The sequence below is a fragment of the Phodopus roborovskii genome, unplaced genomic scaffold (assembly GCF_943737965.1).
Source record: "Phodopus roborovskii unplaced genomic scaffold, PHOROB, whole genome shotgun sequence".
NCBI lineage: Eukaryota > Metazoa > Chordata > Mammalia > Rodentia > Cricetidae > Phodopus > Phodopus roborovskii.
Window position 1 is genome coordinate 42,220,084 of NW_026126525.1, and position 17,971 is coordinate 42,238,054.

At 34.1% G+C, this 17,971-nt stretch overlaps 1 protein-coding gene across 5 annotated transcripts in view; it reads left to right on the plus strand.

Annotated features, from left to right (window-relative positions):
- Positions 1-17,971, plus strand: part of Epha7 (EPH receptor A7) — a 140,804-nt gene that overhangs the window by 39,419 nt on the left and 83,414 nt on the right. For all 5 annotated transcript variants that reach the window (XM_051198059.1, XM_051198057.1, XM_051198058.1 and 2 more), the window contains exons 4-5: positions 16,228-16,383; positions 17,203-17,538. In XM_051198059.1, coding sequence (XP_051054016.1) covers positions 16,228-16,383; positions 17,203-17,538 — 492 coding nt within the window. The remainder of the gene's footprint in view (positions 1-16,227; positions 16,384-17,202; positions 17,539-17,971) is intronic.

Genomic DNA, 17,971 nt, shown 5'->3' on the forward strand with positions numbered 1-17,971 from the left:
GATTTGTCAAAGGGGTAGCAACCCACAAGTTGAAAACCACAGTTTTAAAGTTCTTTTCAAATCTGGAAGGGAGAAGTACAGAAATATGCCTGAATATTTGACTTAGGGAGTCAGGATAAGAGAGCTAAGCAGCCCCTGTGTCTCCTAAAATGTGGAACTTCTCTTACAGATGAACCTTTATACATATGCTCTGATTTAACTTTTTTCAAACCTATGGCTTTAAATATCCTTGTAAAAATTACATGATGCAATTTGCTAGAAGAACAGCTCTAAGTAGGAAAAGGATCTTCTGCTTTTATGTTCTAAAGAATTATGAGGATGAAGTGTCTTTTTGAATGGTTTATGGCAGTTGTTTGGTTGCAAGATATTAGTGACAAGTTAGTATTTAAAACGGAGACTGGAAAGAGAACATGTCCCCTGGTTACTGGTGCTGTTTGTGTTCTTGAGTGTGGCCTCTCTCGATGTGTCTTGTCTTAATTTCACTATTTATAACACAATAGTGTACTCCTTCTATTTTTGTCTATTATCCACTACATCTATTTGTAATAAACCATTTGTTCTGAATTTTCTGTGAGCATACTAGTGATGGCAACTAACAATGGCAAAAACCTGACATATTTACTTAATTATGCATTTGCCTCTTGTATCTCTGAAAGAAGATAATGGTAGGTTTCTTTTTCCTTAGTGTTTTTGAGAGGGGGGGGGAATGTTCTTCAAAATTGTATGGACATGAGAATGATTCAAATCTCTCAGCAGTTATTCTTACGGACAGCGAGGAAGAAGCTGAGATGACTGAAATGGACATGTGTTCTCACAAAAATTCACTAAATGTTTTCTTTGTATTAGTTTGCCTACATTATACTAGAGTATGTTAAGTTTTTCGAATCTCTAAGATTGTTCACTCTTTATTATGTTAATTGTCTTAGCAATGTGTAGCAAAATACATACATTTAAACATGTATTTGTTATATTTTATCTGTTGTGGAGTAATGGGCAGAATTGTCCTACTGTCAATGTAACAGTGTATTAGGCCAACTAATTTTGAAAACAGAAGGGGTAATGGTTGAACTTTTACATGTTTTTAAAATTAATTTGCTGTTTTTGAAAGTATCTAATAATTGCATATTGAAATTATTAAAGAATTTAAAGTTGTATATTTAGCTAGGTACATAATCTATTTAACAAACTAATTAAACGGAATGTTTGTAAGAACATATATATATATATATATATATATATATATATATATATATATATATATATAATTAAAAGGTTTTGTTAAATACTTGTGGTCTGCTAAATCATTTTGGTATTCTCTGATGGCTAACAATTCAGTAATTACTACTTTCTTAGTATTCCTGGAATTTCATAAATTCTTTATTCTCATGCTGTTTTCTGTGAAATCAGTAGAGGTGCCTATAAGACTCTGAGTTACATTGTGAAAAATTTGATCCTTCACATATTATTCTGATAGTAAAGTGAGACTTGGACGTTTTCAACAATCTATTTTAAAACTTGCAACAGTATGCTACTCCATTAGTGTGTGGAGTATGAATAGTAAGCTTTTGGTGCTCTAGGAAAGGCCACACCCAAGACAATGAAGTCGGTAACTACAGCATTAACTTTTAATACCATATATTCATTAAAAATCCTTCGGCAATACTGCTGAATTCTAAACCAGAAACATAAATTTCATGTTATCGTTGAAATATCTTATTGTCTCACATGATGCTATGTGAGAGTTGTAATTGATAAGCAGCCTGCAAAACTGTAGTATCAATTTACAGAATATAGTAATGCAAGATAGTTGTGAAATTGACAATCCAGTACATTCTGTTTCCAAAATAATTTCTTCCTACCTACCTTCCTTCCTTTCTTCCTCCCTTCCATCTCTTTCTTCTTGATGCTAAGATTAAACAGTGTATGCCACCAAGCTTGGTTGGTCCACTTTTTCAATAACTTTCTTGTGTCAAAGGTTTTGATTTAAAGAAATGGTTGAAGATAATTGCTCTTAAAGCTTTCTGTTAACATTGATTTTTCCTTTTTATGTCAAAGTAAAGTGTTGCAATTTGTATTATACTAATAAAATTGAGTATAATATTTATAACAAAGGATATATGTCAATGACTTTTATACCTGTATCATATGTTTGTATATCACAGATATTTAAATAGAGGATATAATTACATTATATCCTCTGATATTTTAGCTGTTGTTTTAATACTTACATTACATGAGTAATATGTATATGATAATTTAGAAGTGACCAGAGTACTTTGAGAATCTGCAGTTGCCTTTGGTTGTAGATTTAATAAAAGGTAATGAGTTTGTGTTACAGGTATCAGGATCAGGACATTATACATAGACATAAACTTTCTATGTGGAAAGTGCAATGTTCAACTAACTATACACACACTTAGGCTGTTAGAGCTGCAAGCACAAAGCCATGTAATTAGGTGAATAAATTATTTCATAAGTGAATAGAAACTGTTTAAAAGTTGGAAGCTAAGTGGTAGCTGAGTGTCTCACTTAGATGGACATCTTATAAGGTCAATGTTTCATGCAGATAGGAAAAACAATGCATTTTATTTGAATGACATTATTTCCTCTGAACTCACTGTTGTGAAATATTTTATAACACTCCACAGTGTTTGTATAAAATGTAGAATTTAAGTCTGGGGAAATCAGAGAACTTTGCAACCTTTATTGACATCATGTCTAGACATAGTCCTTTAACATCTATAGCTTGAAAGGATTCAGCCTCTACCCTACTTCTTAAGAACTTTATTTAAAATCTACTTATTTAAACTACAAAATAATCATATTGAAAAAATGGCAGAGGGTATGTCTGTTTCTCATAACTTTAAGACTCTATTTCCTTCTGATTTAAGTTGATTTATGCTTTACCTTTGCCATGGGTGTTTTGTTCACTATAGTGAGATCAATGCAGAGAACAAAATGCCTACTGTAAACTTCTATATTTCTCATGTAATGTCCATTCAGTTCCAAATTATTAATTTGAGAAATTACACAGTGCATGCTTTCCCCAAAAATTACATAGTAGTGAATCATTACCCCTTAGCCTGTATATATTGTTTATTTAGAAAAATTTATTCATTTCTGTTTTCTATATTTTCTTGAATATTAGCTCAAATAGAAAATTCAGCTTAAGTGTTTTATAAAGTCTATCCTAAAATTTTTCCAAACCATCTGTGACAATTTTGTACTTATACTCTACCATTGACTTTTACTGTTAACCCTTCATCAGGGTACATTGTCTTCACAGGTTTTAACCTATGTTCTATCTTCTAATTAGTACAGATGGACATTTCCAAATTTGTAGCCAGCTTTTAGATTGCTTTCATATTAAAATATTAAGATGATTTAATACAGTCTCAGCTATATCCACAATACTGTTTTTATAGCACCTTGAGTACCGAGATAGAATAAGATGCTCTGTTAATTATAAGAATGATAAAGCATTTTTCATTTGAATATAAATGGTACACATTATTGTTCTTTCCTATGAGAAACTCTGTCAGTTACTCTAGTCAATCTGCATCTCAGTACTGGTGTTGAGTACATTGCTTTCAGAGCTAACCATTGCCTTCTCTGGGCTTACTAGTAATGTTATAGGTTTTTTAAATAGTAATTTTATTATTTTATACTATCCTCGTTCAAGTGTGAGCCTGCAAAAAGATGAAATAGCATGTGGACCTGTAAATAGGCTTTAGCTCACATTTTGTGATACCCTTACTATAGGTCAGAGATCAAATTAATTCTTTCACCACAGAGATATAATGATAAAAATGCAAATATATAAAAGGGCAAATTGATGTATGTGTGTGCTTGTACCTGTAATAAATGGTAACAAAAGATGTAATGCCCCATTGTATTTAAATTAGCCTTTGTTCACTACAATAATTGTTTTAAAGAGAGCCAGTAAGGAATAAATTGAACAGGTTTCCACAACAAAGAGGCTTAGTGATATTTTGTAGTTTCTAATAGAAACCTTAATTACATGAATTTATTTTAATAGTAGCCTGTCTAGTTCCAAGTTTCTATTCAAAAATGAAAGTTTTATATACCTATTGTGTGACAATGGTAAGTAATCTAAAACTATATATTTTTTACCCTTATATTTGGATGTATTATATTTGTGGAAAAATGATCTTTTTTTTTTTTTTCCAAGTATTCAGAGCCCAGGAAAACTGTTACTCTTTTACTTTTGGCTTTTAAATAGAGCCCTGAGTAAGGGACATTCTTCCCACATTCTTGTCTTCCTTGATTCCTCTCTTCCATGTTGAAGGGATATGTCCCAGTTATATTCATAAAATGTTTTTCTTGTCGTTCAGTTATGTTATGCTTATGGAGTCATGTTAGAAATCATGGAAGACACACACTCTGTTGTGACTGTCCTGTGGCTTGCCTGGACAGAGTATTGGGGAGTGTCATTAGAAGCAGTCCCTGGTTAGTGGCTTCCTGCCTGAGGAAACTGGGGTCTGGCTGCTACTAGCTAGAATGTTCTCTGCCAGTCCCACTAAGCAAACTTTTATGACATGTTTGGTAAAAGGTGTCACTGAATTAGTCTTTGAAGGTGCTTGGTACAAGGTTTGTGGTAAGAGTAAACATTCCTCACTGCATCAATGTTAACCAACAGCATGGGTACATATCTCACAAACCCACCATCAGGGCTCACAGTGAAATAGAAGACACACACATAAAGAACAAGTTATATAGCACAATGAATTCCGTGGCTTTGGTGAGTTACACAGTAAAGCCTCAGGAATGCAGTGATATTGCTTTTAAGTGATAAACAATTCTCACATCCTTGATCGCTATTAATTTAAAACAGAATGAAGCTGTAGGGAGTGACACTTTATGTGTCTAACATAAGTACATTTTCTAAAGCAAGTTGAGATGATATCCTACTAGTACCTATATTCTTTGTTTTCAAATTGTTGTGGATAGAGTCCACAGGAACTGAAAAGAAATAGGTCAGAAGCAGAGATTCACAGCCAAGCAGTAAGCCAAACTCCTGAAATCTAGTTATAGAGAGGAAGAAGTGATGAGCAAAGGGGTTAAGGCTATGCTAGGGAAACCCACAGAAACAGCTGACCTGAGCAAGTGGGAGCCCATGGACTCCAGTCTGACAGCTGGGAAACCAGCATAGGGTGAAACCAGGCCCCCTAAACATGGGTGTCATTTGGGATGCCTGGGCAGTCTATGGGGCTTCTGGCAGTGGAACCAATATTTATTCCTGATGCACAGACTTTGAGAGCCCATTCCCCATGGAAGTATACTTGCTAAGCCTAGACACACAGGGGAGGGCCTAGGTCCTGCTCCAAATGTTATGATGATCCTCCATGGGGGGCATTTGCTAGGTGCGGAGATAAAAACCAGCAATTAATTACCTAGTTTGGATGAATTACCTAGCTCGCTATTACAGGCTTCTAAGGGTAAGACATTACAGAAAATACTTATTTATTCTTCATTTCATTTTCTTCATAAATCTACAGATATATGGGTTTGTGGCCATTTTCATTCATTCATTCATTCATTCATTCTTGTTTGAAGAAAAGAAAAAAATATTGAAGCAAGAAGCATCACTTTTTTTTTTTTTTTTTGGTAAAGATTTATTCTGTCTTTTATTTCCAGGAATTAAAGATGAGTGAACCTCTTCACCATCGTGATGTGTCTTTTTCAAATGTCCTGCTTCAGGGTAAACAGATTTCTTTATGATCTCCAGAAAAATTTCCCCTGACATAACAGAAATGATTATTTATCTCCCCACATGTTCAAACGGCCTTAAACTGCTTTAGGGTTATTTGCTTCACAAGACTTAACATTGATTCACATTTTAACTGACTAAATAAGGCAAACATAAACTCCACAGAATAGATGTAAGGTAGCTTTCACTTACGTTTTGTTTTATTCATTTTTGAAATTATTCTAGCAAACTAATTATGAAAATCTCATGTTATACTGTTTTGTGTTGAACTCTTCTCATTAAGAACTGTTCTCCTTTTGACTTTGGATTCTGCAAGGGTGTTCTGTAAACATGTATCATCTAAATACAAACTATCATTGGTGAATACTCAGACTAGTTTAATTTTATTTTTTTTTCTACTGAGTTAATTGTTTTCTTAAACTTAGGTAATCTGCCCTTATAGACTATTCTGCTATTCCCATTCCCAACAATAGCCTCATTGAAGACAAAGCTGATAGCTGTCCAAAGTAGCTTTCTGGTTTAAATGTAAGTAGTCAATAATAGTTTTCATGTGCTTCAGGCCTGGTTCTTTGCACTATTTCTCACTTCACATTGATGACACGCTATGGTTTTGGCAGTAAAGCCAACTTAAGTCTCTATTCACCACTGAAATCGGAGTTAATTAGGCAGTTGCAAAATTTACATGTTAAGGTACAGTATACATAATTTATAAAATCCATTTCCTATGATTATTAGAAATTCAGTGCATATAAACTTATTATCTGATTGTCCATGCCATATGAGACTAGTCAGTGTGGTGATGTGTTATATTTAGAGATGATCATATTTGTTCTTTATAGACATCCTTCATTTCCATTGTCTAGCACAGCAATGAATATACAGGTGGCATACAGTAATTATTCCATCAAGGAACAAATTAATTGGCTGGGTTTGGTTAACTGTTTTCATTTCTTGCTGCATAAAATGAATATCTGGAAGGAAACTTGCCTAACACCACATATAGAAATTTGAATGTGAGCAAACACTTGTGTAGAAATTGACATTACAAAATAATAAAAATTATTTTTTTGTGTACTTATTCCATGTCAATCACTGTGCCTTGCCCTTCACTTTACTAATTCTTCCAATTCACAATGGTCTTTTAAAAGCTTACTACTGCCTTTGTACTGTAGATTAGAAACTTGGACTCTTATGTCTAAAGCTCATATAGACAGTAAATGCATCAGAAAGCAAACTCACATTGTGGAAGTGGTGCATGCTCAGTACTCAGCTTCAAGCCTGATATGTGCCTGACAAGCACTCAACCCCGAGTCAAACCCTCTGCCCAATTGGCATCTATACTGCTTTTACCCATGAAACAAATGTAAAATTTAAAATGGCAGCCATTTTTCCAAAATTTATAATTTATTCATTATATGTATATGTACGTGTTGTGGCACATGTGTAGAGGTCGGAAGACAATGTGTAGAGAAGTTGATTCTCTCAAACAATGTGGGCTCTGGGGCCTCAACCTCAGGTATTCAAGCCTAGAAGCAAGTGCCATTACCTCCTGAGCCATTTTGCCAGTCCTAAAATAGAAACATTATCCTTTGAGCCATCTTTTTATGAAAACTATTATGTAATATGTTCTGCTCTTTAAAACAAGGAATTTTCACTCATAAAAGTTAGGTATTTTCATGTGTAGTCTACATTGTCTTACCTTTCTCAGTATTTTGTAATAAAATGAATGAATAAATGTACCAGAGTCTGTAAAACATATGATAGGTATTATAACGAATGTGGGAAATATTTGAAAGTAACCTTGACAGTGTCATTAATGCTATAGTACAGTCAATTTTGTTCTGGACTGAAATCCTCCCTAGTAAAATGAAACCTCTTTTTTTGGAGCCTCTTGTTCACTCACATGCAGTAAAGAAAATTGTTAAATAAATGAAGTAAAGTTGTGTATCCACTAAGCCATACACTTAGTTACTGCTGATGAACATGTTTGAGTTTGGTAAACTAACTGCCCTAGTTTAAAGGTCTTTAGCTAATAAGAAAACCATAATAGTTTTTCAGCACAGTTACCAAAATCTGAGGGTTCCTGGTTCATAATTTTAAGTACACTGGAGAAGCATGTGCACAGGGCCTGGGGGAGATGGAAAAAGGGAAAGATCAAGAGAATGTGCAGTCCTAGCCTGTGATATAGAGATAGTATTGAGTGGGACTCAGAATGGTGGGATGTATCATTTTCAATCTTTCCTCATATAAGAACTGATTTTTTTCCTTTTAGTAGTCTATATGATTTTTAACAAGACATTTCTGCACATTTATCTACATGAGCTGATAAGAACAAGCAGAATTTGGAAAATGGTTTTAAATAGTGGCTCAGGAGAGCTACATGTGCTAGAGTAGAGGACCTTCTAGGCAGCCAGGGACTGTAAGGGAAACTGGTGTGTATATGCAAGGCAGTCCTTCTCTTCCACACTTGAAAGTCTGAGTGAATTCTCTGCATTTGCAAACCACTTCCTGTGATGTGTGGCAAAGATGTAATAGAAATTTGCATGGTTTTAAAGACAGCATTTCAGTTAAATCTGTTGCTGAGTTACTTGCAGCTAGGTAAATGATTACTATGCTATTCTTAAACGTTTTCAAAGAGATGTGTAATGTAATAAAAGTAAATCCAAACAAGACAACTAAACCCACAAATATTTAGTACATAGTATTTTACAGTTTATAACAAAGCAAAAGAGGAAATTGAAACCTACTGTTAAATGCCTTCCCTTCATCTACATGCTCTCATGTGCTTAAGTAAGTTCTGAACACAGTGTTTAAAATCAAGTTCTCTTTGTCTGCATCACATTACCTCTCTGTCATGGTCCAGCATTTATAAGGAAAATAAGGAAGACAAAAAGGAACTAGAACATTTTAATCTGACATTTTTAAATCCTATTTCTCCTACCATTTTGATAACAATGCCCTAATTAAGATGGTATTCTGGTAAAAGAATGCTTAAACATTACAACTTACCAAACTTCCTATATCCTATCCAAATTGATAATTTAATTAAAAAAAGGCTCTACAGAAGCATTTATTATCCTTTACATTATAAATTTTATAAGTTCACATTGAAAAGCTTTTTGTTTCCATCTTACAACATGGATATAATAAATATTTAATTAAATACACAAAATAAATTACAGACATACATGTACCTACTAAATCCCCTGCAATGAATTATTCTTTTAAGTTTTAAAAAATCTAAATTGTTTCCAGACACTTGAGTACCTGCTTTCCCGAACAGAATACTCTTCATGGTTTCTTTTCTATATTTTTTTGCAAATTAGTTATAGTGTAATGTGGATGGTGCTTCACATACTGTAATGTACTCATTACATCATGTTGTTTTTATCCTCCTTACCCACTGTTCATTCTCAATGTGGAAAACCATAGACTATCAGTGACAGGAAGTCTGGATTCCAGGCTGACTTTTGTAATTATTCCCACTGCAGGCCTGTCAATAGGATTAAAATACAGATTCTGGGTCTTTCTCTCCTTGATGAGGTCAGCACTTTGAGCAAGGGGAGTACTATTTCTCCAAACTGTGCTTCCTTTCTGCCTTTATAGAAGCAGGGATATTAACGTGACACAAATATTTGAAAGCTCCTATGGAAACAACCTCACTTGTCCTGAATTAAGCAAAATATCCATCTGCAATAAATAAAATGATGGCATTCATTAGAAGGCCGACTATGTATGTACATACATTCTAAAATAATATTAAAGCCCAGAAAGTTTCAATTACAGAACAATCCTTTAGCTCATAATTAATAAACTCTTTGCAGCTGTGTTGCTGTGGCCGGAAACATCTGCAAAGCCTCATACTTAACACACAGACACACACCATTCCTTTAGAAAATGTTCAATTGTGCTTAAAATCACAGGTCTAGAAATGAAGTAAGACCTGAGGAAGAAGAATCTAGTTTTATTCAATTAGCTCATAGGGAGTTGGAGTGTGGATGATGCAGGGGAAGCAAACAACACTTGCCTCATAAAACATGGGTTGCGATGGGAATGTGTATGATACAGTCAGTTCCTCACTCAGAACCAGTTATATATGATGAATACAAAGACTCTCCTGCAGCCAGGCATGGTAGTTCATGATTGTAATCTCATCAGTGCAGAGGTGGACGCAGAAGGCCAATAGTTTGATGCTGCTTCAACCTCAGCTACTCAGTGAGTTTGAGGCTAGCTTGACCTACATAGACCCCCGATTCAAAACAAAGAAGTAGATATTAAATAAAAATAGATTATAAGATCATAGTTATAAATTTGGAGTGTTAATTATTTCTATTACATCACAAGTGTCTATTCAGATAAGACCTATGCTATGTAACTGTTAACTACACACAGAATAACCATACAGGGAAAGACATTAATGATGTAAGTTTTTAGTAATTTGTTAGTAATTTCTTATATCTAAATATATTATAAATGTTTGCATACATAGTACCTTTGTTGAAAAAGAATCGATGTAAAACTAAATGAATAAGTATAAGGAAGAATTGATGTGAATAGTTAAAACCGTATTTTTCCTTGTTTGCTTGCTGGAACATTGAGACTTGAAGTTGTATTATTATCGTACTTTATTACCAAAGTTATAATGCAATACAGTTCACATACCATCTAGAGCAACCACTGAAGTTTGACATTTAAGTTTTTGGTATAGCCATGGCCACTGCAAATTACTTTTAGGTCCTTGATGTCACGACCAGCAAGGAGCAGTTCCCAATAGCAGCATTTGCTCCTCTCAGTGACCATAAATCCTTTCAAATGTTGATATTTACCTCCTGGGCATTGCAAATAAATGGATTCATATATGTAATGTTCTGTAACTTTATTCTCCCATGTGTCAGGTTACTTTTACTGTCCTGTGTATTTCTTTTCTTTTCTTTCTTTTTTTTTTTTTTTTAATAACTATAGGGTATTCCATTGCATTTCATGGTAACTTCGTTTACCGTTTTCAGGTGTTAAATACTAACTGGCACAGTAGAGCCACTGAATCTGTTTCCCATTTATTTCTAAAACTTGTTACTGTTTTATTGCTAATTTTCTCCTGGTGTTTTTATAAATGATTTATGATATGTAAACAATGCATTTAGATAGTGTGTATCCCAGGTCCCCTTCTGTTGCTCCTGGATGCCCCTCCTGCATATTTCTTCCTCCCTCATACTCTTCCCCAGCTGTTTTTTTTTTTTAAAATAGCCTTTTCAGTTTCAGCCTTCATCTTCAGTGTAAATGGGTCTCAGTATGCCTTTGACTTGCTTTACTATGTTGGCTAATGCTGTTGTACATTTTTTTTTTTTTTTTTTTTTTTTTTTTTTTGTGCCTATTAGTCATTTATATATCTTCTGGGGAGAAACATTTGTGTTTGGCTTATGTGTGCTTTAGCTTCATTATATTTATTGCTGTTTTTTATTTGCTTATATGTGTTTTAATTTTGTAATCCTTCTTAAAAGTCTCATTATGCATTTGGTAGTATCTTACTTTAAATCATGATCTCATAATTTGATATAAGATTTTTTTATTTGCCTTGCATTTTACACAAACTTCTATACATTTAGGAACAACTTATGCTGGCACTGAATACTTAATTGACTTTAAAAAATGAAAATGTCCAATATGTGCAAAGTTTGTGATAAATGTGCATAAAACTGCCATAAATGAAACATCACAGTGTGCAGATGTGTTTGTGTAGATTCTGTGGATGTAGAAGCCAGAAGTCAATAATTACTAGTATCTTTGCAGATTGTTTCCTACATTATTTTTGGTTTGTATTATTAATTTGAGATGGTCTCTCACCAAACACAGAGTTTGCCAGTTTGACTGAGTTGGCTGGCCAATTAGCATCCTGTTTTGTCTCTTGGTTCTGGCAGAGGTTTATTTCAAGGCGGACCACTTTGCTTTCAATAACCAGTAAAGGTCCTCATCCCTGGGAGATACTGGTTTTCCTTCTCCCCCTCTCCCTGCAGTCATTAGCTCCTTCTTGGTAGTTCTTTTATACATGGGATACCACAGAATGTCCTTCTTACACTTTAAGGTGTCCATTGATATTACCAGTGTTCCAGTGTTGTTTATGCACTAAATGATTAGATAGAACTTTACCTGCATGGGTCATAAACTAAAAGTACCGAGCTCATCCTTCTATTTGACCACTAGTGTGGATGGAAGAGGGTCCATTTTACCTCAGTACCAAGCTTAGAGCTTAGAGCAGACTAAACAATGCTGAGTAGAGTTTTTTTCTTTTTTTCTTTTTCTTTTTCTTTTCTTTCTTTTTTTTTTTTTTGTGGACTCAAGGAATGTTCATTTAGAACACACATTCTTTAACACAGAGCTACGATTGTTCTGTTGACTTCATTAGACAGAAATCAACTCAGAGGCCAGGGCCCTCATTTCTCTAACACCTGGATTCAGGGAAGGCAACTGTGGTAATGTGATTACTAGGAATGTGGAAGTGGAGCCAAATACAGACATTTAGAATGAACTTTTAAAAATATTTTTGTGTTTGGAAGTTAACAAAAACAATTTTTGTTACATATTTATTTTATAGATGGGAAACTGGATTGCCATTTTGTACTTTAAGGAATTTAAATTGAAAATATAATTTGTATTACTTTTACTATTTAGAAGAGTATATTGTCATTAAATATAATTGAATATTGAAGTCTAATTATTTCATGAGAGCAAACAAAAGATCTTATTGTATGCCATTATAAAATTTTGTAGATATATTGTAACAGAAAATAGTTATAGTCTAGTATATGGAACTTTCCTAGACTCCTAGTCTGGTTTTCTGTTTAAGGAACAGACAAAATAAGCAAAGCTCACTTAACATTACAAAAATTGAGTTAGGATAGTAAACTTATTTATTAATTCCATAAAGGACCAAAGATGGAAAGAACAGTCAAGCGATCAAGTTCAGGACTTTGAGGTACCACAGAAAAGAACCATTAAAATCATAGGTGAGAGTTTATTTTTAGAAAACAATTAAATATTTGAAACAATTTTGCATACATAATATCATTTTTCATGAGTGTCACACTATGCTACTTTAAAATCCATGTTCAATTACAATATTCAAAGACTTAAAAAGGCAGGACATTAATTTAGTATGTTTATTTATTTTTAAATTTATTCATTTATTTATTCTTCTCTTATAGATTACATCCCAATTGCATTTTCCCTTTCTTCTCTCCTCCCATTCCTTTGCCCTCACCTGCCCACTCCATCAGATATACTCCTCTTAATCCTCTCTTGTTCTTCAGAAAAGAGCAGACCTCCCAGGGATATTAAGCAAATACGGCATAACAAGTTGCAATAATGCCCACCATATTCATTGAAGTTTGGTTTGGGTTCAAGTTCCATTGAGCAAATTGAGCAGTAAAGCAAGGGAGGAAAAGTGCTTGTTTCATAGTACCTAGGAAGTTTTCCTTCTATTATACCTTGATCATTTGCAACTTGTTTACCCTTCAAGTCTTCTTCCTCATGCATTTTAGGAAAACATATGCTATCTGAGTTTCTAATTTTAAGGACATCATTTGCTTCCTTCCCAAGGTTTTCCCACCCACTGACTCTCTGATATCCCAAGATATTTGGCGTCCTGCTCTCACATGCTTTTGCTTTTATTTTAATATCTTTCTTCTAAAGGTTTTATACTCATTTTTAATAACTCTAAATTGATAGTTTCCTTTGAGGTTAAATGAACTCACTTGTCACAACTTATAATTTCCAGTGTTACCTGCACTGCAACCAAGTATTACTTCAAAGGAAAAAAATTATGAAAATTTTCCAGTATCGCTTCTATTTAATTATAGCCATGCTTGCACTCCATAATTGTGCAAGGTCAGAATTCATAGTACAGTTGAGATTGTCATTTAATATTTCTTATTAAAATGCTTTGGAGTATTATTACATAGACTTCCAAACTAAAACAATGTCAGTAATTTAGTAGGTGTATATTAAAAACAAGATAATAAAGATAATTGAAAATTACTTAGAGTAACTAAAAGCCTTGAAAGCCAGCACCAAAATACGACTGGTGTAGTGAACAACATACGGTTTTTGTGTGCAGACCTGTGTTTTAAATCCAGTTTTAACTTAGGCAAGAAGAATTATTTGAAGAATTCAGGTTACTTTTGCCTCAAATCTGTTTTCCCATCTGTTAAAAGGGAAATAGAATGTAATGGAACTTGAAAGATGAGCAATAAGACTTTTAAATTTCTCAACGCTACATTATTATAGATATATTCTCGACATCATGAATGTTCATGGAGAAATTCACTTTCTAATTTGGGGGCTGTTGAGGGTTTCCCTTTATTAGAAAAAAATGGGAGAAAAATTCTTAGAGATTCTACTAGTTAGCTGTAGCTTGCTACCTGAATGGCTGTATCTGCTGGGTGTCAAATCAGAGTGGCACCATAGACTCCCATAGTCCTTTTTCTTCCAACTACTCTCTGTTAAAAATAAGTAAGTGACAATGCATTGTCATGAAGAACTCTGTTACTGACATTCATAAATGACAATATTTCAAGGTGCAGGTTGGACTGAAGCATTGTTTTGTTTTCTCCTCTGTTATCATTAATCTTTGTATACAGATAGAACATGAAGCAAGATACAGAGGCTATTTTCCAAATAGCAATTTGTGTGTGTGTGTGTGTGTTTAGTAGTTAATACTAGACTCTTTACTTACCAGTTAACATCCTTTATAGGGAAAGATCAAATCTGTATGGGTTATTAATTTTGCCATAGTTTTGTATTGCAAGAGTTCTCTCTCTCTCTCTCTCTCTCTCTCTCTTTCTCTCTGCCTGTCTCTCTCTTTCTCTCTGGTTTTTCAAGCCAGACAAGGTTTCTTTGTGTAGATTTAAAGCTTGTCCTGACACTCAGTCTCTAGACCACATTGACCTCAAACTCACAGAGATTCCCCCTACCTCTTCCTTCTAAGTGCTGGGATTAAATGTGTTCACCACCATGCCTGGCTGGAGGGGTTTTCTATGTATCTCAAATGTGTAATAATTGCTACTGAGAATATGTAAAGATGCATTGTTTGCCTTTGTCTAATGAAACTGGCCCAGTTTTCCACTTGTGTTTACTGGAAAATACAATTTAGCAGAGCAACTTCTGAGGGATTGGTGGATCTTATATTTACAATGAGACTGTGGTGTCCTGATTATCTCTGTTGAAATATAGTGCGTCTATAAATTAATGTTATAATATATGTCTATCTTATAAACACTATTAATTTCTTGAAATTTAAATAATATGCCTTCAAAAGTTTCAAAACTGCAAACAAATATTTAGCATGTAGACAAAAACAAGGAGTTAGATCTCTGTAAATTGTGACAGCCCAAGGGGATATAGTTCCTTCCCACTTTCCAATATACAGAGAGCAAATTTTAATTAATTTTCTGATTAGCATCCAAGAAGAACAAACTAAGCCTTTAAATAAGAGATAAAATTTACAACTGGGTGTGGTGAAACATGTCTTTAATCCCAGTACTTTGAAGACTGAAGCAGGCTGATTTTTTGAATTCAAAGTCTGCCTGTTGTACAGAGTGAGTTACAGAATAGTAATGAGTACACAGAGACATTCAGTTTTAAAATACTAAAAACAAAAAAGAAAAAACTAAAATTATAAAAATATGTTTATATAAAATATCTCCTAACTCTTCTTTAGAGATATAGCTGTTTTTTTTTAAATAAAGCTTAAAGTACTTAGGTATATTTTAGTTAATATAAAGAATTAATTGAGTCTGTTTAGTATACTTGATGTAGACTACCCTCAGTAACAACATTGCTGAAATAATAAAACATTTCAATTTGCGGAATTTTAATTGAAGGTAAACATGATTATATAAAACATCCAAGAATATTAAGTGGTACAGGGTACCTACTTTCCATAGTTCTCTGCCTAGCACAGTTGCTGTTTATCTCTACAGAGAAATAGGAACCCTGCCCACTTCATGTCACATCTCTCCTTCATCTAATTGTCAGTCAACTTCTGCCCTTAATGCTTCAGTATTTCTAACAAAATCATTTGTGTCGTGGAGGGGAGCCTGCTATATAACTTAATTTATTCAACTTAAAGTTTGAAGACCCTGGCCATTTGGGGCAACACATTTCAGCCACATGTAGATGAAAGTTTCCGTGTCACTGTTCCTTCTTCTCAGTCCCAAATGTTGATGCAAATGTCCCTTGATCCTATGTGAACCAGTCACCCTGCTCTTGAGCTTCCTAACCTGGCACTGAGCCCAGCTGTAGGTGCAACTCTTCATTGTGTTATTTTGTTTTTAAAATGTATCATGATATTGAGCTGCTGCAACGTATTAAAACACATATTTGGTCATGGAAAGTTTATTTTTCACGAAAGAAATCTATTATTTTTTTTTCCTGAATATTCTGAGATTTAACAGAACGTCCCAGTTATCCTCACTCTCTCTCATTACTTGCTTCCTACACAGCCTGTGGCCGCAGGTTCTACAAATCTTCCTCTCAAGATCTCCAGTGTTCTCGTTGTCCAACCCATAGTTTCTCAGACCGAGAAGGATCCTCGAGATGTGAATGTGAAGATGGATACTACAGAGCTCCTTCTGACCCACCATATGTCGCATGCACGAGTAAGTTCAAGCCGGGAAAAGAATGGCTCTAGTTTCCTTTCCATTCATTGTAACACTCATTGGAGCATCAATCACCAAGACAGGCTTCAAGTTTGAAACTTTCAGTTCTTCATATATGTAAATGTTTCTGTAAGCAGAGTCAGTTAAGCAGTAATGTTAATATAATCTCATCTCTCCCAATTAAGAGCCACTTAATAATTACTCTTTTAGAAATGGTATTTCTTAGAAATCATTACAAATTATTTGCTGTACAGTAACTGAAATATGACTAAATAGTGTTTTCTGAACTATAATCCTGGTGACAAACAACAGTCTATTTTACATATTGCTACTTCAATTAATGAATGTTTGAAGGACCAAGTAAAAAGCAGCTGACTTACTGCTATCAGTCACTCTCCAGCATATTATGGATGAAATAAATATAATTTCTGTTATAAGGTTCAAAGGAAAACTGTTTTAAATATCACACAATTCTTTTCCTTGGGTGTGCTAACTGTTTCAGTTGCTTAGAAGAAATATTGTAAATGACTAAGGCAAAAGTAGATAGGCAGTTGTTATCCTGTTCTTGTTCAACATTAAATGGAAATTAAATAAAGCCTGTTGTCAAGTGATGTAGCTTCCCTAGTTTAGAAGGTACAGTATTTATTTTGTTTATTTGAAAGAAATGATGGTAGCTGATCTTCTGGCTTTTTTATTTTACTTTTTTATTCTATCATTTTGCTTGAATACATTTCTTTTTCTTCTTCGTTTTTTTTTTTTTTTTTTTTTTTTTTTTTTTTTTTTTGGCCTACTTGTTTATTTATTTTTTGGCTTTCAAAGGGCCTCCCTCTGCACCACAGAACCTTATTTTCAACATCAATCAAACCACAGTAAGTTTGGAATGGAGTCCTCCAGCAGACAATGGCGGAAGAAATGATGTCACCTACAGAATATTGTGTAAGCGGTGCAGCTGGGAGCAAGGAGAATGTGTTCCATGTGGAAGTAACATTGGATATATGCCCCAGCAGACGGGACTAGAGGATAACTATGTCACTGTCATGGACCTGCTTGCCCATGCGAATTACACTTTCGAAGTCGAAGCTGTAAATGGAGTTTCTGACTTAAGCCGATCCCAGAGGCTCTTTGCAGCTGTTAGCGTCACTACTGGTCAAGCAGGTAAGTGCTTTGTGTCTTTACTGAGTTCTAAATGTGAGGCAGCATTAGTTAGTCATTCTGCTTGAGTGGCTGTTAACACCACTACACAGAAATTAATCTTGCCAGCTTATTGATTTAACTTTTAATTATTTCTCCTATTACCTGTTAAGTGACATTTATACTTACTAATAATGCCAGAGTTCTGGCAAAGGAAGTAAAGGCAGAAGAATTTGAAGGCAGCTTAAACTGCTATTCTTTGTTTTGTTGAAAACTCTAAAAGGGGAGTGAGAAACCACTGGCCCAGATAATGCATAGTATTGATCTCTTTTAAATGTCATTTGTGCTCATGATCATAACCTACATGACAGTTAAAAAAATAATGAATGAGGTTGTTGTGCTATCATATATTTCCTAACCAATTTTTTACCACATAAAATATAATTCTTATAATATC